The sequence below is a fragment of the Vidua macroura genome, chromosome 24 (genome assembly GCF_024509145.1).
Source record: "Vidua macroura isolate BioBank_ID:100142 chromosome 24, ASM2450914v1, whole genome shotgun sequence".
Taxonomy (NCBI): domain Eukaryota; kingdom Metazoa; phylum Chordata; class Aves; order Passeriformes; family Viduidae; genus Vidua; species Vidua macroura.
The window spans coordinates 5,630,427-5,651,761 of record NC_071594.1 but is presented as its reverse complement, the minus strand read 5'-3'; the positions used below and the strand labels follow the sequence as shown (position 1 = coordinate 5,651,761).

The following is a 21,335-nucleotide window of genomic DNA, read 5'->3' as shown; positions in this document are numbered from 1 at the left end:
CTGGGATGGAACACAGAGTGGAGGGAAGTTTTGGGGAAGTTTTTCATTTTTCCATCTTCCAAAGAGGAATGTTCATGGGGCCCCATTTTTTTTTTTTTTTTTTTTAATAGCGAATGTCCATTTCCTTCTTTTTTTCTTTTCTTTTTTTTTTTTTTTTTTTTTTAATTATTTACAGAAATAGCTCGTGACTCATCAAAATCTCTCAGCAGCACATGTAAAACAGTGGGGTCATTCACTGCAGACCCGGCCAGGCAGGCTGAGCCTCCTCCCCCCAGCAGAAGGGTTTGAGGAGGTTATTTTGTTTAGAGATTTTGTGTGTGCGCAGGGACGGGGGAATTCTGCTCCACGGATCAGGGGGTGATGGCTCAGACCCCAAAAAAACACGGCTGGGGCTGCACAGCCCAGCTCTGTCCCAGGAGCCAGCCCCATCCCACCACACTCTGCGGCTCCAGGGCTGTTTCATTCCTTGTTTTCCAGGATCACACGCGTTTTCTCTTATTTATTTATCTTATTTTCCAAGCCTCTGCCGAGGGATAGATGCCGGGAATGTTGCAAAACCTTCTTTGAACCGAAAAGTCGAGGCTTTAGTGCTAAATCCTCACCGGAGACGGGAAGGTCAAGGAGGTTTAAATCTCCAACGCCTCCAGTCTGGGGCACGGGGAGCTGTGGGGAACCCACAGGTTTTGGGGTGCAGGTCCAGGGGTTTGGGGGTGTAGATCCAGGGGGGTTTAGGGTGCGGATCTGGAGGGTTTGGGATGCAGATCTTGGGGTTTTGGAGGTGTAGACTGGGGGGATTTAGGGTGCAGATCTGGAGGGTTTGGGTCCTGGGGGTTTTGGGGTACAGGTCCAGGGGATATGGGGTGCACATCTGGGAGTTTTGGTGTGTAGATCCAGGGATTTAGGGGTGCAGATCTGAGAGTTTTGGGGTGTAGATTCGGGGGAGTTTTGGGGTGCAGATCTGGGTGTTTTAGGGCACAGATCCAGAGGTTTTGGGGTGTAGATCCAGGGGTTATAGAGTGCAGATCTGGGAGTTTTGGGGTGCAGATCCAGGAGGGTTTGGGATGCAGATTTGGGAGGGTTTGGGATGCAGATTTGGGAGGGTTTGGGGTGCAGATCCAGGGGTTTTGGGGTGCAGATCCAGAGGAGGTGGAGCCCAGCCCCTGCTCCCCCCGAGGAGCAGCCGGGAGCTGCGAGAGCTGGGCTGGGTTTACTTTGGCGGCGGCGGAGCCGGGAGCGGCGCAGGGTGCCAGGGTTTGTGAATGTGGGTCAGTGCAGTCACACACCTACAGGAACGGCCTTGTTTTCCCAAAGCCAGCCAGATCCCACAGCCTGCCCCGGAGCGCAGCCCGCGGGGTGAGGCGGGGCGTGATCGCCGCGGGATTCACTCGGACACTGCGGGTCCCCCAGGCCCTGCTCAGGCTGCTCCTTTCTATCGTCCTTTCTTTACAGAGCACGATATTTTGGGGGGAAAAAATCCCTTTTTTTTATGGGCCACGCTCCTTTCAGTGTGCTGAGCAAGCCATGACTGCCTGGACTCAGCGAGTGCTTTCCTGCTCTCCTCCATCCCTGGAGCTTTCCAGTGCCAGGACAGGGCCAGATTTCCCCCCAGACCACCCTGCCCGGGGCCCAGCAGCCCCCAGCGAGGGCGGGCAGTGGCTGCTGGTCCATCACTGTCCATGCCAAGCAGCAGCACGGATTTTTCCAGGCTGTTCCAATGCCCATGGCACAGGTGGCACCCCAGGCTGCTGTGGGTAAAGCCCTGCTGCTCTCCGGCCCCAAAACCCCTGTAAAACACTTCCCTGCAGGGCACAGCTGGGGCTGCCAGCCTGGGGAGCCCTGTTCCCCCCCAAAGCTGGGGCTGCACAGATCCTTGACCTCTAAAATTGTGATTAAGCTTCCCCACTTGCCTTTAATTTTTTTTTTTAGGTTATTAGGTCGGTTCAGGGGAAGAGGGATGCTCATCCCCACCCATCACCTGCACCTGCACTCCTGCCTCCCTTCTCCCCGTGGCAGAGCACGCCCTGCCCGGGGAAGCCGCGCTCCAGCTCCATCCCAGCGCTCCTGGGCTCCCTTTGCCCGCATCCCCTGGGGCCGCCCGGGGCCGAGGGTGCCTCTGTCCCGGCAGGGCCGGGCCCGCAGGCGTGCGGGCAGGTGAGCAGGGAGGAGTGTGCGGGCAGGTGAGCAGGGAGGAGCGTGCGGGCAGGTGAGCAGGGAGGAGTAGAGTGTGCGGGCAGGTGAGCAGGGAGGAGTGTGCGGGCAGGTGAGCAGGGAGGAGCGTGCGGGCAGGTGAGCAGGGAGGAGTGGAGTGTGCGGGCAGGTGAGCAGGGAGGAGTGGAGTGTGCGGGCAGGTGAGCAGGGAGGAATGTGCGGGCAGGTGAGGAGGGAGGAGCGTGCGGGCAGGTGAGCAGGGAGGAGTGTGCGGGCAGCGCGTGGGGCTGGCACGGTGGCGCTGACTCGGCGATGCCGGCACCGCCCGCAGCCCCGGTCCAGCTCCGTGCCTGGGTGCTGCCCTAAAAATCGCTGCGGAGAGCTGGCAGAGCCCCGCTGGAAGCACGAGGGGCTGGGGGCTGCTCTGGGTGGGTTACAGGGATCAGGCCCTGCAGGAGTGGGTGGAAAAATTTGGGGAATCCTCACAGCTGAGCCCCTCTGGGTCGGTGACCCCTGCTGCTGCCCCCGCCAAGCTTCACGTGCAGAAACTGCATTAAAAACCCCAGTGAGAGACCAAAACCCACCCGAGCAGGAGGCTGGAGGAGCACACCGCCCTGTGTCTGTCAGGCCAGACACAAAAGGGGCCAAATCCACGCCGGGAGCAGCTCCCAAAATCTCCAAAAATCGGCGGCCGGGCTGAGCGGAGCCGCGGGAGCTCCCGGTGGGACGGATGTCCCAGGACAGGACATCGGGTGGCGATGCTTCACCCAAAGCGCCAGCTCTGCCTTCAGGACGGAGCTCCCGGACAAATCCCGAGCGGTCCAGTCCCGCTTCGTGCCCCAGGATGCCTCATTCCCACTTCCCGACCCGTTTCCTTCCCACGTGGCCACAGCGGGTGTCCCTCACCCCGCTGGTGACAGTGGCAGAGCGTGTGACAGTGGTGGCAGCAGGGTTGTGGCACCACTGAGGAGCCCCCAGGGCTCTGCCCCGGCTCCGGAGCCGAAACTCCGGATTGCAAAACCCAGCGGCTGCCCGGGCTCCGGCGGGGCTGGGGCGGTGGCCGAGGGCAGGGAGTGACCCCTGGTCCGGCACAGCGGGGAGGGCACGGGGACAGCGCGACAGTCCCTGCTGCTGCTGCTGCTGCTGCTGCTGCTGCTGCTGGGCTGGCCGCGGCCTCTCCCTGCGGTGCCTTGCAGCGCCGGGCTCTTAAACACAGGAAAACGCAGCAAAGAGCAGCGGCGGGACTGAAAACAACCTCGCAAACATCCCACCGGCTCCTCGTGACGCTCGGCACGGGGACAAATCCTCGTGGGGCCCTGCGGGGACACGGCCCGCTCGGGATGTGCTGCTGCTGCTGCTGCTGCTGCTGCTGCTCCAGCCTGGGTTCCTGGGCGTTCTCAGGGCTGCTGGTGGCCCTGACGCCGTCACCTCTGACCCCAGCAGCCCCCGGCATCGCCCCAGGGAGCCGAACCTCATTTTCTAGTTGGGGAAACTGAGGCAGGGAGGGGTTGGGGGAGGCAGAGGCGTTCCCTGGACACGCCAGGGAGTAAAAGCTTGGCTTTCCTGCCTGGGGGAAAGCAGACAGGCTGGAGCCCCCACTCAGGGGGCTCAAACACCCACCTGGGGGGCTCAAACACCCACTCAGGGGGCTCCAACACCCACCCAGGGCTCAAACACCCACTCGAGGGATCCAACACCCACCCGGGGGTCTCCAACACCCACTTGGGGGGTTCAAACACCCACTCGAGGGGTCCAAACACCCACCCGGCGGGCTCCAACACCCACCCGGGGGTCCCAACGCCCACCCGGGGGTCCCGAGCACGGCTCAGCCCCGCTGCTCCCCCCGCAGTTTTCCTCAGGGGGACGCAGCCCCGCGCCGAGAGCGCGGCACAGCTGTGAAATCCCAAATCCGAGGCTGGCCCCGGGAGCCACCTCCGCCTGCCCCGCGCCTCTCCCCTCTCCCGGCGCCGCTCCAGCCTCCAGCAGAAGCTCCCGGAGCGCTGCGGGCGCGGGTTGGCCGCGTGTTTGCGCGCCCAACCTCTTTTTGATTTTTTTTTTTTTTCCTTGTTTAATTGGATTTTTTTTCCTTTTCTTTTTCTTTTTTTTTTTTTTTTAATTTTTTTTTTTTTTTTTGGAAGGAATTGGCGAAGAAAAAGCCCCGAAGCCCAGCCCAGAGGCAGCCCCGCGTCCCGGCCGGCCCCCATCGCCGGGGCCGGGGGATGCGGGGCGGGCGCGGGGGCGGGCGCGGCGCCCCGCGGGGCCCCAGGTGAGCGCGGCGGGACGGGCCCCGCTCCCAGCCCCCGCTGCGAGCCCCGCACCGAGCCCGCAGCTCCCGCACCCATGTCCCGGCCCGGCAGCCCCCGGCCGAGCCGCCCGCAGCAGCCCCGAGCCGAGCCGGTGCCGCCGCCAGGTACGGGGGGACACGGCGGGGACAAAGGGGGGCGCGGGGTGGGGGACACGGGGGGCGCGGCTGGGGGGGGGGATCAGTGCTGTGCGCTCACGGGGAAGGCTCTGGGATCCCTTGGAAGGCTCTGGGATCCCTTGGAAGGCTTTGGGATCCCGGGGAAGGTTTTGGGATCCCAAGGAAGGCTGCGGGGTCACAGGAAAGGCTGTGGGATCCCGGGGAAGGTTTTGGGATCCCAGAGAAGGCTTTAGGATCCTGGGGAATGTTCTGGGATCCCGGGGAATGCTTTGGGATCCCGGGGAATGCTTTGGGATCCCGGGGAATGCTTTGGGATCCCGAGGAAGGTTTTGGGATCCCGAGGAAGTTTTTGGGATCCCAGGGAAGGCTTTGGGATCCCGGGTAGGGTGTGTGCACGAGTGGGGGTGTGTGCAGGGCTCCCGGGGGTGCATTTATGGGGGATTGGCTGGAAGTTTGGGGGGTGTGGGGATGCATTGCTGGACGCGCTGAGTGTGCGTGCAGGGCTGGGGGCTGTGCCTGGGCAGCAGGGGGGCGTGCGGCCGGGGTGTAAGCCGGTTTTTGGGGGGGGAGGATGGATGGCTGAGTGCTTGTGCAGGGTCGTGAACATCTGAGTGTGTGTTTGTGCAGGGTTGTGAACATCTGAGTGTGTGTTTGTGCCCCTGGCAGTGTTTGGGTGTGATTGTGAACATCCGAGTGTGTGTTTCTGCAGGATTCTGAACATCTGAGTGTGTGTTTGTGCCCCTGGCAGTGTTTGGATGTGATTGTGAACATCCGAGTGTGTGTTTCTGCAGGATTCTGAACATCTGAGTGTGTGTTTGTGCAGGATTCTGAACATCTGAGTGTGTGTTTGTGCTACTGGCAGTGTCTGGGTGTGTTTGTGCAGGATTCTGAACATCTGAGTGTGTGTGTGCCCCTGGCAGTGTTTGTGCAGGGTTGTGAACATCTGAGTGTGTGTTTGTGCAGGATTCTGAACATCTGAGTGTGTGTGTGTGCCCCTGGCAGTGTCTGGGTGTGATTGTGAACATCTGAGTGTGTGTTTGTGCCCCTGGCAGTGTTTGTGCAGGGTTGTGAACATCTGAGTGTGTGTTTGTGCCCCTGGCAGTGTTTGTGCAGGGTTGTGAACATCTGAGTGTGTGTTTGTGCAGGGTTGTGAACATCTGAGTGTGTGTGTGTGCCCCTGGCAGTGTCTGGGTGTGTTTGCGTGTGATTGTGAACATCTGAGCGTGTGCTGGTGCCCCTGGCCGTGTTTTCCTGTGCCTGTGTTTGTGTGTGAGCTCAGCAGCTGCCGGGAGCCCGCCGGGATTTCGCATCCCAAACTCTCCGGCAGTTTCTGTCCCGGGGCCAAGCCCGGGGAGCAGCTGGGGGGGTTTGAGTTAAACCCCGCCGAGGGATGGGGGTGAGGGGCTGCTCTGCAGCTCTGGGTGGGTTACAGGGAACAGGCCCTGCAGGAGTGGATGGAAAAGTTTGGGGAATCCTCACAGCTCTGGGTCGGTGACCCCGCCAAGCTTCACGTGCAGAAACTGCATTAAAAACCCCAGTGAGAGACCAAAACCCACCCGAGCAGGAGGCTGGAGGAGCACACCGCGCTGTGTCTGTCAGGCCAGACACAAAAGGGGCCAAATCCACGCCGGGAGCAGCTCCCAAAATCTCCAAAAATCGGCGGCCGGGCTGAGCGGAGCCGCGGGAGCTCCGGGCACGGCGACGCTCGGGATCCGGCACAGCTGGACCGGCCCCTGTTGGCTTTGGCCCGGAGCTCGGCCGGCCCGGGGCTTGGAGAATACATCCTCTTGTTCTCTTCCCCCTGCTCTTCCAGCTGGATGCCGCCGGCTCCGCTTCCCGGCTGAGCTCCGCTCCAAACCCAGCCCCAAAGAGCCCCTGCAGCCGTGTCCCGGGGCCCAGGCAGCTGCAGGGGGCTGATTTCCCTGGATTTCCTTCCTTTTCCAGGTGGGAAATGGTGAGCTGGCAACGCAAAGAGCTTTTTGCAAGGGGCTTGTCCCCAGCCCGGCTCGGAGAGTGCTGAGCACAGCTCCTGTGCCAGCAGCTGGGGGTGAGGGGGATTTCAAAAAGTGGCTTCAAAATCTGTTAAATGCTTCGGGGGAAATGGTTTTGGAGCCTTTCTGCCTTCCCTGTGGCCACAGGGAGCTGTGGGTGGGTAGAGAGTGCTTCAGCTCCCAGGTGTGCTGGGACCTGACCGAGGTGCTTGGGGACGTCTGTGAGCGCCCAGCTGGGTGTTCCCATCTTGGAGGGGCATCACTGAGTGCCCAGCTTGGCCTTCCCAAGTTTAAGGGGCATCCATCAGTGCCCACTTCAGTTTTCCCATCTTAGAGAGGCATCTGTGAGTGCCCAATTCGATGTGTCCCTCTTGGGGACCTGTTGTCCCTGTTCCCCGTTGGAGGGGCAGCTCTGAGTGCCCAGTTTGGTGTTCCCAAGTTTAAGGGACATCCATCCTGCACAATTTGGTTTTCCCATCTTGGAGGGGCACCCATCAGTGCCCAGTTTGGTGTTTCCAGGTTCGAGGGCCAATCCTGAGTGCCCAGTTTGGTGTGTCCAAACTGGGGACCTGTTGGGGACCCGTTGTCCCCGTTCCTTGTTGAAGGGCCACCCATCAGTGCCCAGTTTGGTGCTCCCATCTTGGAGGGGCATCAGTGAGTGCCCAATTCAGCATTCCCTGTTGGAGGGGCACCCATCAGTGCCCAGTTTGGTGTTTCCAGGTTCCAGGGCCATCTATGAGTGCCCAATTCTGCGTGTCCCTGTCAGGGACGTGCTGTCCCTGTTCCCTGTTGGAGGGGCACCCATCAGTGCCCAGTTTGGTGTTTCCAGGTTCCAGAGCCACCCATGAGTGCCCAATTCCATGTGTCCCTGTCGGGGATGTGCTGTCCCCATTCCCTGTGGAAGGGCCACCCCTCAGTGCCCAGTTTGGTGTTCCCATCTTGGAGGAGCATCCATCAGTGCCCAGTTCCATGTTCCCACGTTGTGGGAGGGGGTCTCACCTCCATCCCAAACCATTCCAAGCCCCCCTCCTGTTCCTCGGCTCCCCCAGAGGGGGGCCCACGCTGTGAACCCGAGCAGAGCCGGACCGAGCTCTCCTCCTGCCTTGCAGCGTGGCGAGGCCGAGGGGCTCTCCCTAACCCCCACCTGCCCAGGCTCCAGAGCCCCCACCCCATCCCTGCCCCTCCTCAGGGAGCAGCTCTGCGCTGTCCCGTCCCAAACCCCTGCTCCCACCTCTCCCTCCTCGCTCTCCGTGGTTTTGGTGAGGGATGAGTGGCCGGGTGTGCGTCCCTGTGACACTCAGGGACACTCAGGAGCAGAGCCCTGGCGGCTTGGGCCGGGGCCAGCGGCTCTGTCACGCAGCGCCGAGCCTGGGAATTCTCTCTCCGTTCCCTTTCCCAAGTTTTACAAACCAGTTTGGCTCATTTGGATACCCCCAGGCTGGGGAATAAACGGGGAAACTGAGGCACCGGGGTGGTGTGGCCCAGCTCAGCGCGTGCTGGGCAGCTCAGGCGGGGTTTGCTGCTGTTCCCCAGCTGCACACGGAGATTTTTTCCCCAGAATTTTGTTCCCTGGCATCTCCAGAGATGGGCTGGGTGCCACCACAGCTCCTCCCACCCAGCGGGGATGGGGACATGGCAAAGCAAGGCCCCGAAATAGCCACAGGTAGTTTGCAGAGAGAAGAGGCCTCTGTCTGCCCCGGTGATTATTTTTTTAGAGGAATTAGCAAAAAACAGGAGGAAAAAACAAGAGGTTTTTGCTTGGTGAGGTGATCCTTCCTTCACAGAGGGGTGCGGGGACAGCGGGAAGCAGGAGAGGCTCTTTCCTCCTCCTCCTCCTCCTCCTCCTCCTCCTCCTCCTCTTCCTCCTCTTCCTCCTCTTCCTCCTCTTCCTCCTCTTCCTTTCCTCCTCTTCCTTTCCTCCTCTTCCTTTCCTCCTCTTCCTTTCCTCCTTTTCGTTTCCTCCTTTTCGTTTCCTCCTTTTCGTTTCCTCCTTTTCTTTTCCTCCTTTTCTTTTCCTCCTTTTCTTTTCCTCCTTTTCCTCCTTTTCCTCCTTTTCCTCCTTTTCCTCCTTCTCCTCCTTTTCCTCCTTTTCTTTTCCTCCTTTTCCTCCTTTTCCTCCTTTTCCTCCTTTTCCTCCTTTTCCTCCTTTTCCTCCTTTTCCTCCTTTTCCTCCTTTTCCTCCTTTTCCTCCTTTTCCTCCTTTTCCTCCTTTTCCTCCTTTTCCTCCTTTTCCTCCTTTCCCTCCTTTTCCTCCTTTTCCTCTTTCTCCTCCTTCTCCTCCTTCTCCTCCTTCGCTTTCTTTTCCTCGTTTTCCTCCTTTCTTTTTCCTCCTCCTCCTCCTTGTGAAGACGGTGTGGACAAACCCATCTCCAGAACCAAAACCTCCTTGGGTTTGGCTCTGCTCCTTCCCACCTCCCTTTTCCCTTCCCAGCGGGACATTTGCCACCCTCGTGTCCCCATCCACGTCCCCAGCCCGTGCCTGTGTCCCAGCTCGGCGTTTGGGACACACATTTTCCCTTAATTCTTTCTGCCTGTTCCCAAGGATTTCGCCCCGAGGTGTAAGAGGAGGCGGAAAAAGCCTTTGCGTGCTCAGCCCCAAACACGAAACATTCAGACCCAAAACACCCCTGGGGTGCCCCAAGCAGGGAATTCTCAGCAGGAATCGGGGCCACCTCCCTCAGGAACCCTTTACTGACACTCTCTGTTCTGGGACAGGGGTAGGAACAAAGGAAAATCCCATCCAAAATCAAAATAAATGGGTTTTTCCCTTGCCTCAGCACTGATTTAAATGCAGGATCGCAGAGTTGCACGCAGCCATCCTCAAAGTGCAGAGAACCCCTCCCGAAAAAAAGCCCTGAAAGAAACAAAAGTATATTTATTTTTTTTTTTTACCCCACAGAAAGACTTTTTTGCAACATCTCTGTTTTTTCTTTCCAAGTTTTTCTTGTCAGCTCCTGAAAACAGCTTCTCTCCTGTTTGTTCTTTGAACAACTGCAAAACTTACAAAGAAAAAGAAAAGAAATCCAAAGGGGGGGAAAAAAAAAAAGAAAAAGAGGCAGATTTCTGGCTTTTTTCAAAGTTTCTGGGTTTGAGCAAAACAAAGCCAGGCCTTGGGGCTGTGTCGCCCCTGCTCCCGCTCCAGATCCTGATTGAATTTCCTTGGAAAGCGCCTGCCTGGGAGCTGCAGAAACCCAAACCCTCCTCGGGGTATTTGCTGCAGTTCTGGTGATTTTTCCCAGATTTTTCCATGCCTGGAGTTCCCCCTGCTGTGGGATGGGCACCAGCACCCCCAGGATAGCCCCAAAATCCCTTCCCGTGCCCCAGTTTTTGGGATCTGGGCATGGGGAGAAGCCCCAACCTACAGAGAGTGTGAGCAGCAGCACTGAGAAGTTCTTTGGGCTCCATCTCCACAGGATATTTCTTTGGGGGAAAAAAAAAATCCCATTTCCGTGCCTCAGTTTCCCCGCCGACCGAGGCAATTTTTTAAGGAAAAATCCCTGGAGCTCAGGGAAGGTGTGAATCCCTGGTTTCAGTCCATGCTGGGATGGAAGGGGCTGGAGAAATGCAGATTATTGAGCAGCTCCCGTTGATCCCCTCCTCTATTAATTTTTTTTTTTTTTTTTAAGGATTCAAGTTGGGCAGAGACGATTTTTCCCTGGCAGGACCTGTGCTGCTTTAACCCCCAAGCTTACCCAATTACCAGCCTGGCTTGGGCCTTAATTACTCCCTCCATCATTTCTCCCTGCTCTGTAATTCCCAGAATCTCCCTGGATCTGATAAGGCCTCGCCTCTGCTGCTTCCCAGGCTTCAGGGATAATTGCTTTTCCTTAAGGACACCCAGAATTCCCTCCTGTGTCCTTCCTCCCCTGATCCCCCCAGATTTTCCATCTTTTGGGGTGTTATCCTGCCCCAGGCGCTCCTCAGACTCCAATTCAATCCCAGTCTGGGTCTTTTCCCTGTTGTTTTCCCATTGTTTTCCCCCATTCTCTGTCCCCACAGCGTTTTTGGGATTTTTATGTTGCTTTTGGGATGAGGCCTGGTGCTGGGAGGTGAGGAAAGGAACCCGGTCCTGGGAAGTTTTGTTGTCCCTTTTTTCCAGTCCAGGCTTAAAGATTCCTCCTTCCCTTGAGGCTCCACGCTGGAATGGTGCCTTAATACCTACAAAATGTAAATATATTTTATTTACATATATAAAATACATACATACATATATAAAATATATTATATTTACATTAAATCGATTCTCGCTGCTTAAGGAATAATTCCTCCCAAATTGCTGCTGTGTCAGAGGTAAATAAATTCCCTTCTTGCAGGGAATTTATTTTTAATTTTTGTCTTCCCTGAAACCCCTCGTAGGAGCAACTCTCCCATGGATTTGGTTTGGCAGGAGCTGGTTGGGAGCCACGAGGACCTTGGAGGGATGGGGTTTGTAGGGACACCGAGCTGGAATTGGGGTTTTGTCACCGAGGTCAAACTCCCAGCAGGGATGGACTGGATGGACGCTGGTCCTGGCCTGTCTGGCCCCAAAATTCCTCCCTCCCTTCCCACCCAAATTCTATAAATAACAAATAACAACAACTCCCAGCCTGCTGAGCTATTTGGGGTTTTTGTGGGTTTTTTTGGTTTTTTTTTTTCTTTTTTTTTCTTTGTTTTGCTTTTTGTGCATTTAGGAAGTCACTTCTCATAGAAACCACTTTGTTTTTCAACTGGATTCCTCATTTTTCCTGTTTATCCAAAGCTTTGCCCAGGTGAGGCCAAAGGTTTTCCAGGTGGGAAGCAAAGCTGTGCTGGATCTGTCTGGGCCATGCTTCCTTCCCAACCCTCTTTTCCTTCCCAACCCTCTTTTCCTTCCCAACCCTCTTTTCCTTTCCCTGCCTGTCCCAGAATCTGAGGCAGCCTTGGCACATTAATTTCAGACTAAATGTAAATAAGACATTGGGATTTCTCCCAGCCAAGCAAACTTTCAAACTGGGATTTTGCCTCTCTCTGCTCCCACCTGGCTCGGGGAATGGGAAGGATTTGTTCTGGTGCCACCTCTTCTGCACTGGAAACCTGGAATATCCCTGGAATATCCCTGGGATATCCCTGGGACAGGTCAGGCAGGCACCTGGCTGGGCCAGGAGAGATCTCAGGCTGGTTTTATCTGCATGAAAAGGAGAGTAGAGAGCTCCCAGCCCGCACAGAGCCGCCGTGCTGGGTTGTTGGTGGCTGTGCCCATCCCTCTCCTGCCCCAGCTTCCTTCCCTGGGAGCCAAAGGGCTCGGGAGGGAGAGGGACAGAGAAATGAGACCCCAGGATCATCAGCCACAGCCCAGGAATGCTGAGCAGGAGCCACGGGACACCCTGGCTGGGCTGGACCCCAAACCACAGCTCCAGCTTTGCCTCTCGCCACATCCTCTGGGGGTCTGGGCAGCACAGCCGGCTGGGAGAAGGGAATCCACAGGTTTTTTGGGAGCTGTGGCTGTGCTGGCTGTGGTGTGGCTGGTGTTTGTGCTGCTGGAGAGGCTCTGCCTCATCCCAGCTCCCTCCAGGGTGCTGCTCCTGCCTTTTGTTTGCCCAGCTCTTTGGGAATGCTGAGCTCAGCTCATCAGGAATTCCGTGTGCTTTTCCACTGGGGTGGCCCCAGGGCTCCCCAGGGCCTCCCTGCATGCCCAGAGGGATGTCGGTACTTTGGACTTTGCAGGAATTTTATGGGATCCTCAATTCCAGCCATGAAACCTCCCAGCTTCTTTGCATCTCTCCTCTCTCCTCTCCTGTTTTCCCATCCCCCCGTTGGATTTTGGAGCTCGCTGATGTCTCGGGACTTCCATGACGGATGGATTTGGACTTTGGGACCGGGGAGAATAATCAGAAAACCGGCTCCATGTGCATGTCCTGGGCTTGGCAAGAGAAAGCATCACTCCACATCCATCACTTTGCTGATCTCTGGCACCTTGGGGCAGCGCTGTCATTTATTGAACTGAAGTTGTTGTTTTTGGATGCCTCGTTACCTCTGTTCCCCAAAATCCAGAGGTCTGAGCTGCTCTCCCACGGCACCTCCACATCTCCCCTGTGCAGAGACTTGGACTCATCCCAGGCTCTGAGGAGGATTTGCCCTGGCCAGGAAGGGTCTGGGGGTGCAGGAGTTTTGGGGAAAAGCGAGAGATGTCCCATCCCAAGGGCTGGCTCGCCTTAGGGTTTGGCCCAGGGTCGTGGTTGGTTTTAAACCTGATGGATTTAGGTCAAGCCTGGTCCTGTTCTGGGGGAGAAGGGGTCCAGGGGGGCCTCAGCTTGGCAGGGCAGGGATTGGGGAATTTAAAGGAGGAGAGGGAGCTGGGAGCTGTGGGATGAGCCAGTGATGGAAGAGTCTGTTCACCTCCTTGTGTGCCAGCAGAGCTGCTGCCTCTTCTTGGGGCATTTTGGGAGCTGCTGCTCCAGCATTTCCCAGGGCATTCCCTCTGCATTTCCCAGAGCATTCCTCCTGCACTTCCCAGAGCATTCCTCCTGCACTTCCCAGGGCATTCCCTCTGCACTTCCCAGAGCATTCCCTCTGCACTTCCCAGAGCATTCCCTCTGCACTTCCCAGAGCATTCTCTCTGCATTTCCCAGAGCACTCCCTCTGCACTTCCCAGGGCATTCCCTCTGCACTTCCCAGAGCATTCCCTCTGCACTTCCCAGAGCATTCCCTCTGCACTTCCCTGCGGATCCCAAGGGGCAGGGAGCTGTGGGGCAGGAGCCTGTGGGGTCTGTGCTGAGCCCACACGTGTCCAGCTTCTCCCAGCCCCTCTCTGGGTCCTTTCCCACCCCACTCCAGGGGGAGCTGGGGGTCAGCCCCATGCCCACATTCCCTGCAGCAGCCAGGATGTGAGGCAGGGAAGGATCAGCTCACCCAAACCTCGTTCCTGTCTATTTTTGTCCCTCTCCTGGCCAGCTCGTTCCCGGGGGAGTTAATTTAATTGCCACCTTCCTCCCTGCGTGGCTGTGGCTGTGTGTGAGCCCTTGTGCGGGGTAATTACAAGTGTGAAGTGGACACGGCAGGGACGAGCCTGGGCTCCATCCCAGTCGGAGCAGCAGCCTGGATACCCCTGTGGATCCACCCAGCCAGGGCTGCTGCTGTCCCACAGAGCTCCAGACTGTCCTTGTCCCCAGGAACGGGCACAAGGGATGCTCTGGAGGCAGCACAGAGGGGCAGGGACAGGGATCTGCTGAGCTCTCCCTGTGCCAGCCCTTCTCCTGCTGCTGCACCTGATTTTCCAGCCCTTTTTCCCAATCACTGACCCGCAGGGAAGGGGATCTGGGGGGTGATGTGGCTGTTTTGGGCAGCCCTGGGGGAGTTTAAGCCCTGAACACACTCAGGACATCTCACAGCAGAAACCAGAGCTCAGGGACTCTGTGGGAGCTTCACCCTCTGTGCCCTGCCCTGGACACCTCTGGCTCCTCTCAGAGCTCCTCATCTCTGTCATCCTTGGGATGGGACATCTCTCGCTTTTCCCCAAAACTCCTGCACCCCCAGACCCTTCCTGGCCAGGGCAATCATCCTCATCACCCATTTCCCACACTCATCCATCGGGATTTCCTGTCTGGCTTTGGATCAGGGCTGACTTGGGCCGGTCCAGGTTGGGACATGACAGAGGCTGTGGAGGCAGCACCGTGTGGATGCAATTCAGCCCCACACCTCTACACCCATGGGGAGATGACAGCCTGCTCTCCTCACCTCTCCATTTTGCTCCGGGCTTTCCAGAGGCATGGGAATGGCTTTTCTCCCATCTGGGGCTCACGTGCCCAGACTCCATTGGGATTTGGAGCCAACGCTGCCGTGCAAAATTCAGCTGGAGCTGCTGGGTTTCCTCCCCTTGGTTGAGCCCCAAAATCGCCTCACCTGTGAGAGCTGTGAGCAGGGCTCTGTGCTGGGATGAGTTTTCCTTCCCAAAAAACACCCCTGGCTGGATCTGCACCCTGCAGGGTGCAGAGAAGGGAAACTGAGGCACGTGGATGCCTTTGGAGGGTGTTGTGGAGCTGGGAGCACAGCAGCATCACTCCAGACCGGCTGCAGCATTTCCAGGCTCCTGCTGATCCCGGGGTGCAGCTGGAACCCTCCAGCTTCCCTCATTACGCTCCTTTTAATTACCTGTATTGATATTTCATTATCTGTAATTGCCCTCCTTTCCTCCTCGGCTCTGGTGCGTGGGACCCGGGTTTTATCGAGGATAATGAAGTGTCCCAGGCCTCTTTCCCCCCTCCCCTCCCCTCCCCTCCGTGGCTGCTTGCAGGACTCCTGTTCCAGCCAGGGCAATTATGGCTCTCTGCTCTCCCTCCCTCTGCCCAGCCTATAATTTAGTTTTATATAAAGCGCGTTCCAGCCCCTGTTGTGCAAGACGTTGCTATTCCGGGGGATGGGCAGAGGGATGGGGCGGCGGGGAGGGGGCTGGGGCACTGTGGCCTGGCACCGATCCCCCCGCCCCGGGCACCCCACATTCCGCACGGGATGGAGCAGCCAGCTCCCAGCAGCGCTGAAGGTGGTCCTGCCTCCTCCCGGCTTTCTGCGAGGGGCTGTTGGGCACCGGGATTTCTCCCATGGGGAGTAACTCAGCTCCTCGCAGGCTTTTCCCGCCCCATCGAGGGGTCCTGCAGGGGCTGCTGCTGCTCCGGAGTGCGGGAGGATGAGGGAAGGTGGCAGCCAGCTCCCGCAGGGAAGACAGTGGCCCTTTCATGGGAAGGGGGATGAAAAATCCAGCTTGAGCTGCTGAGTGTAACCAGATCCCCTGGCTTTTTGGAGAAGGAATGCGAGAGCTTGGGAGGCTTTTTGGGATGGCGCTGCAGCGGGGTGAGCAGCCGCGGAGTGATGCAGCCCCGGTGCCCGTCGCGGGCGGCCCAAACCCCGCGTGGTGCCCCGCGCTCTGTGCCACAGGGGAGCCCGAACGTCCCGGCCCGAGCCGTGGGCAGTGCCTGGGGCCGGGCTGGGGGTCTGGCTGACCCCCGGGCTCAGCCCCTAACCCCGTTTCTCTTGCAGAGGTGGCTGAGCCCTCGCTCCCTGCCCCGAGGCAGATCCCAGCGCTGCCACCGGCGGAGCCCCGGTCCCCCGCCCGCCCCGCGGTGCCGAAGAAGGAGAAAGGCCTGGAAGATGACAAATCCCCGGCAGTGCTGACGAAAGGCCCCCGGGCCGAGCTCTGCGGCGCTCCCGAAGCTGTGACATGTGAGTGTTTCCCCCGGTGGCAGCTCCGGACGCCGCCGGGGCCGTGCCCTGGGCTGCTGCTCCCTCAGCAGCAGCGGGACCCATCAAAAAGCAGGGCAGAGGTGGGAACCCGGCTCCTCCTCGCTTTGTTCCTCCCCACATCAAAGCTCGACCCGAGCCTGAGTCACCTGGAGAGGCGAAAGAGAAGGGCGGCACCCGGGGTGGGTCCCGGTGCCCTCGGAGCGGAGCGAGGCAGCTGGAGCCGCTCTGGGAAGGGTTGGGATCCTCTGGGGTGCCGTGGTGGGAAAAGGGATGAGCCTGCCCGGGAAAGGAGCATCCCCCAAAACCCCAGTGGGAGAGAGGAGACGCACAAAGAACGTTCTCGTGGGCACGGCCCCGGGATGTCTCTGTGGCACAGCCCTGGGTTATTTCCATGGGCACAGCCCCACAATGTCCCCATGGCACAGCTCTTGGATGTCCCCATGGGCACAGCCCCGTGATGTCCCTGTGGCACAGCCCCAGGATGTCCCTGTGCCCCAGCCCCGCGATGTCCCCGTGCCACAGCCCGAGAATGTCCCCGTGACACAGCCCAAGGATGTCCCCGTGGCACAGCCCTGGGGTATTTCCATGGGCACAGCCCCGCGATGTCCCCGTGGCAGAGCCCCAGGATGTCCCCGCTGTCCCCGTGGCACAGCCCCGCGATGTCCCCGTGCCACAGCCCCAGGATGTCCCCGTGGCACAGCCCCAGGATGTCCCCGCTGTCCCCGTGGCACAGCCGCGGGCCGGGCGCGCAGCAGCCGCTCGCAGGAGCAGAGGGAGCCGTGTCCAGCTGGGCCAGCTCTTGCCTTGGCGAGTCCAGGGCAAGGGTGAGGCTGGTGCCGAGCCGAGCTGAGCCGGGCTGTCCGCACCGAGCCGGTTTTGCTGCAGGCGGGGCCGGGCAGCACCTCCCAAAATCTGCTGCCGGTGCCCCCGCCGTGAGAAAAGCCGGGTGCGGTGGGGCAGGGCCGGGGTGCCCTTGCTCCGTTGCCCGGTGCGGGGCTGGGAGAGCGGGGCTGGCAGATGTGGGAGGCTCTCCTGGAGCCGGCGAGAGCGGGGCTGGCAGATGTGGGAGGCTCTCCTGGAGCCGGCCATCCCTCCCTGGCCGCCAGCCCGGATCCCAGGGTTTCGCTCCCGGGCTGCCATTCCCTTTCTGCTGGACGCCGGCGCGCAGCTTCCCCTTCCAAGGGGTGTAAAGTGGATGGAAGCTTCCCAGCGGGATGAAGGCGGCTGGGAACGGGGCTGCCCCTCCGGAGAGCGGGCAGGGGAGGGGAGAGGACGGCGAAATGCGGGCGCTGCAGCGGGGAGAGCGCACGTTTCCTGCGGCAGAACCCTCGCGCAGCATCTGGGAGCTGGGCCGGCTGCCCACAGACATTCTGCACGCCTGAGTCACACCGCAGCCGCTGCACGGCCCCCTCCCCAGCCCAGCCCAGCCCCCCGGCCGCCCCCCACGGGCTCCGGGGCTGGGAGGGACATGGGCACCCTCCTCCTGGTGCTGGTGAAGGGACCTTCCCCTCTCCTCGCCGGGAAGTGAGCAGCGGCACCTCTGGTGTCCTCACTCCTCACTGTGCTGCTCTTGGAGGGGGTCACCATTGGGTTTTGGGGGGTTATTCCCCTTTTGGCGGGCCCTGAGGGACACATTTAGGCTCTCCCGTGGGACGGTGGCATTCCCGTGCCAGCCTGGCTCGTGCAGGCTCAGGAGGGACTGGGCAGAAGGGGCTGTTGGTGCAGGGTCACGTCCTTGCCCGCCAGTGCCAGGACTGGCCCCTCCGAGGCTCAGCACTGCTGCTCAAATCCGGTTTTGCAGCATTTTGGAACACTGGGATGCAGGTTTGGCATTCTGTGTGTTGAGCTCCAGGCAGGAGCAGCAGGCCCAGGTGGCCACAATATTCCAAGGCCTGGCAGTGGCTCGGGGAGGGTCCCAGCAGGGGGACCCCGGTGATGCTGCCCTGGGACAGCCCGAGGGGATCCAGCAGCATCACCTCGGTGGGAAACCCAAAGTGAGCATCCAGGAGGTTTTTGGTTATTGAAGAGCTGTAGACAGGCAGTTTTCCCCAAAATCCTCTTTTCCAGGCCTGGTCCCCCCACTCCTGCCCGGACTCCCATATTGCTGGGGAGCTGAAGGTGCCTCTTTCAGCAGAGCTTTGGCCTCGTGTCTTAAAGCCTGTCCTAAAAAAATGGAAGCTGTTTTCCCTAACTTTCAGGGGGGGATTCCTGGCTGCCTTTGGCTGCCCCTCGCCGGAGCCAGAGCGTGATTTTGATTTACAAACAGTTTAATCTGAGGAATGCAGCGAAATGGGGAGCCAAGTGCATCCTGCTGCAGTCCCGGAGAATCCAGGCTGCTGAGCTGCTGCTGGGTCCCTCTGGGCTCAGCCCCTGCCCAGCTCCCTGCAGGCTCAGCCCCTTCCTGTCACAGCCCGGGGCACCGTGGTCACCTCGGTGCCATCTCGGTGCACACACGAGGCAGGAGAGGGCACTGGATGAGGGCACACAGGAAGGGAACACTCCATGAGGTGTTTAGGAAGGGGAGACAATCCCTGTTTTATCCGTGACCTGTTTTCCATCTCCCCAGTCTCCCACCTCTCCTGCTCTCAGCCCACTCTTCCCGCTCAGCTCTGGTTATTTTAAGTTCCTTTCCCAGCGGGTGCCAAAGACCAAGCTCCCAGTTTAACCTCCCTCTGCGGCCCAAGCCCAGCTCAGCCTGGTCAAACCAAGCACTGGGACCATCCACTTGTGTCTTTCACCTTCCATCGATTTTGTTTTCACCTTCCACCCACTTTATTTTCACCTTCCATCTGTTTTATTTTCGTGGATGCGGGACAGGGACCGCCTGTGCCTGCTCCACCCCTGTGTTCCCCCGTGCCCTGCACAGAAAGCAGCTCCTGTTCCCTGGTGCCAAGAGGTGCCTTTGCCCTCGAGCCTCTCCCCTGAATCATCCCTTGTTTACTGCCATGGGAGAGGAAAAGCAAAGTTTGGCCCAAGCACCACCAGACAGGATTTTGTTTTATCTTATTTGTGGCATTACTGAGGAGGATGATGGGTGCCAGAACCTTGTGCTGGCTCCCAGCCCTCTCCCAGATGAGGATGAGGAGGCAGTGTGGGCGCAGCGGGCAGGAGGAAGGGGCTGAGCCACCCCTCTGGCTCTGGCAGCGTGCTGGCAGGACACGGGGCTGCAGCGGGAGAGGCTGGAGGGAGGCATGGCCACAGCACTGAGTTATTTTCCTCCTCCTGCAGACAAGTTCAGCCAGAGGTTGCGGAGACCTCAAGGAAGTGGCCGGTTCCTGCAGGGCCGGGGAGAGGAGCAGGCTGGCTCTGCACTGGTGCCTCATCTCCTCTGGCTTTAGAGAGGGCAGTGGGGACACCCAGGAGCTCTGTCCAGCAGCCTCGGTGGCCTCATCCCTCCTGGCCGTGCAGGGACATCTCCTCCTTCAGGTCCTCTGATGAGTTTCAGCCCATCCTTCATGACAAATCTTCATTTCTTGGGGTTTTTCCATCCCTTCCTCCCTCTGGAACCTTTGCCTCCTTCCCTCCAGCCACCTTTTCCCACATCTCCTGTTCCATCTCCCTCCTCTTGGACCCTCCACCCTTCAGCATCCTCCTGCTCACCCCGTGTCCAGCTGGGGATTGGATTCCCGTTTTCCCCCGGGGTTTGGGCACGCGTTTCTCCCAGCGGAGAGGTCAGGGAGGGTAACGTGCTGCTCTCCCCTCCAGGCCAGCCCCAGGTGCGGCCACCCCCGCAGCCCCCCGGGCCCTGCACCCAGCTGCTGCCCAACGGCGCCGGCCGGGCGCCGGACCCGGGCGGTGCCAACGGGACCTGCCGGGCCGCGCCCAGCGCGCAGAAACCGCCCCGAAAGCTGCACCCGCACCACTCCATCCACAGCCAGAGCAGCAAGAAGAGCAAGGGCAGCTCCAAGTCGCCCTCTTCCCACATCCCCATTGAGGCGCAGGAAGGTACTGCCTGAACCCTGGGGGTCTCTTTCCAGCCCTTCTCCTCGGGCCCCTCATCCCCTGGGATCTCTTGGTGGCACCCTCCAAACCCTCGGGCCCCGCATCCCCTGGGATTTCTTGGTGGCACTCTCCAAACCCTCGGGCCCCTCATCCCCTGGGATCTCTTGGTGGCACTCTCCAAACCCTCGGGCCCCTCATCCCCTGGGATCTCTTGGTGGCACTCTCCGAGCCCAGCGGGACCCCTGGACCCTCCCGGCAGCCTCTGCAGGGCGGCTGCTGAGCGGGGCCATTTCCTGTCCTCCAAAATTGGTCTCTCTTGAGGGCTGGGTGTTGACCCCTGGGGCAGTGGCTGTCTCCCGACCCCTTTTCCCCTCCCTCCCATGAATTCCTGAGGGAGGATTTCCACCCTCGTGCCGGGCGCCGTCTCACCCGCGCGTTCCTCCCCAGATTGCTGCGTCCACTGCATCCTCTCCTGCCTCTTCTGCGAGTTCCTGACCCTCTGCAACATCGTGCTGGACTGTGCCACCTGCGGCTCCTGCACCTCCGAGGACTCCTGCATCTGCTGCTGCTGCTGCAACTCGGGCGAGTGCGCGGACTGCGACCTGCCCTGCGACATGGACTGCGGCATCATCGACGCCTGCTGCGAGTCCGCCGACTGCCTGGAGATCTGCATGGAGTGCTGCGGGCTCTGCTTCTCCTCCTGAGGGGCCCCGCCGGGCGGGGGGACCCACACCGGGACCCCCCAGGCTCTCCCGCAGCGGGCGAGGCTCCGGCCAGTCCCTCGGGAGACCTCGAGAAGGAGGAGGAGGAGGAGGAGGAGGAGGAGGAGGAGAGCGAATCCCCCGCTGGAATTCTCATCCTTGGAACCGGATCCTGCCCGGGGAAGGGTGAGCCCAGAGGGCCGCGGGGGCTCTGGCACTGTCCTGTCCTGCTCTACCTCTGCCAGCACTGGGGGACCGTGGGAGCCTCCTGCCACCTGAGCCGAGAGCAGGAGCGCCCGTCCTGCAGAGCCACCCCAGCACTGGGGACAGCTTGTCCTGCAGAGCCACCCCGGGGCTTCACATTGGGGACAGCCCATCCCACAGAGCCACCCCAGCACTGGGGACACCCGTCCTGCAGAGCCACCCCAGCACTGGGGACACCCGTCCTGCAGAGCCACCCCAGCCCTGGGGACACCCGTCCTGCAGAGCCACCCCAGCACTGGGGACAGCTTGTCCTGCAGAGCCACCCCAGCACTGGGGACAGCTTGTCCTGCAGAGCCACCCCGGGGCTTCACATTGGGGACAGCCCATCCCACAGAGCCACCCCAGCACTGGGGACACCCGTCCTGCAGAGCCACCGCGGGTCCCAGTTCTGGGGACAGCCCATCCCGCTGCCACTGCCCCAGGACAGCGCTCCGGGGTGGTCACAGGGGTGGCACGGAGCAGGGATATCACCACGGTTGGGTCACCCCGGGCTCCGGGAGATGCTGGAGCCTCCAGCCCGGCTGCGGGGTCCCGAGCTGGGGGACGCGTCCTGCCGGGCCCCCTGCCCTCGGTGCCAAGTGCAATACCCGCAGCCCGACCCCCTCCTGGAAGGAGCTTTTCCTGCAGCTGTGCCCAGCTGTCACCGAGCTCCGTGTGTCCCCTGTGTGTCCCCCG

At 60.0% G+C, this 21,335-nt stretch overlaps 1 protein-coding gene across 1 annotated transcript; it reads left to right on the top strand.

Annotated features, from left to right (window-relative positions):
- The first annotated feature begins 4,259 nt into the window (after positions 1-4,259).
- On the top strand, positions 4,260-20,610 carry MDFI (MyoD family inhibitor). Its single transcript, XM_053998294.1, has 4 exons — positions 4,260-4,558; positions 15,550-15,732; positions 19,459-19,698; positions 20,143-20,610. Exons 1-4 carry the CDS (start codon positions 4,489-4,491, stop codon positions 20,397-20,399), a joined length of 750 nt encoding a protein of 249 aa, XP_053854269.1. The 5' UTR covers positions 4,260-4,488; the 3' UTR covers positions 20,400-20,610.
- Positions 20,611-21,335: the final 725 nt, after the last annotated feature.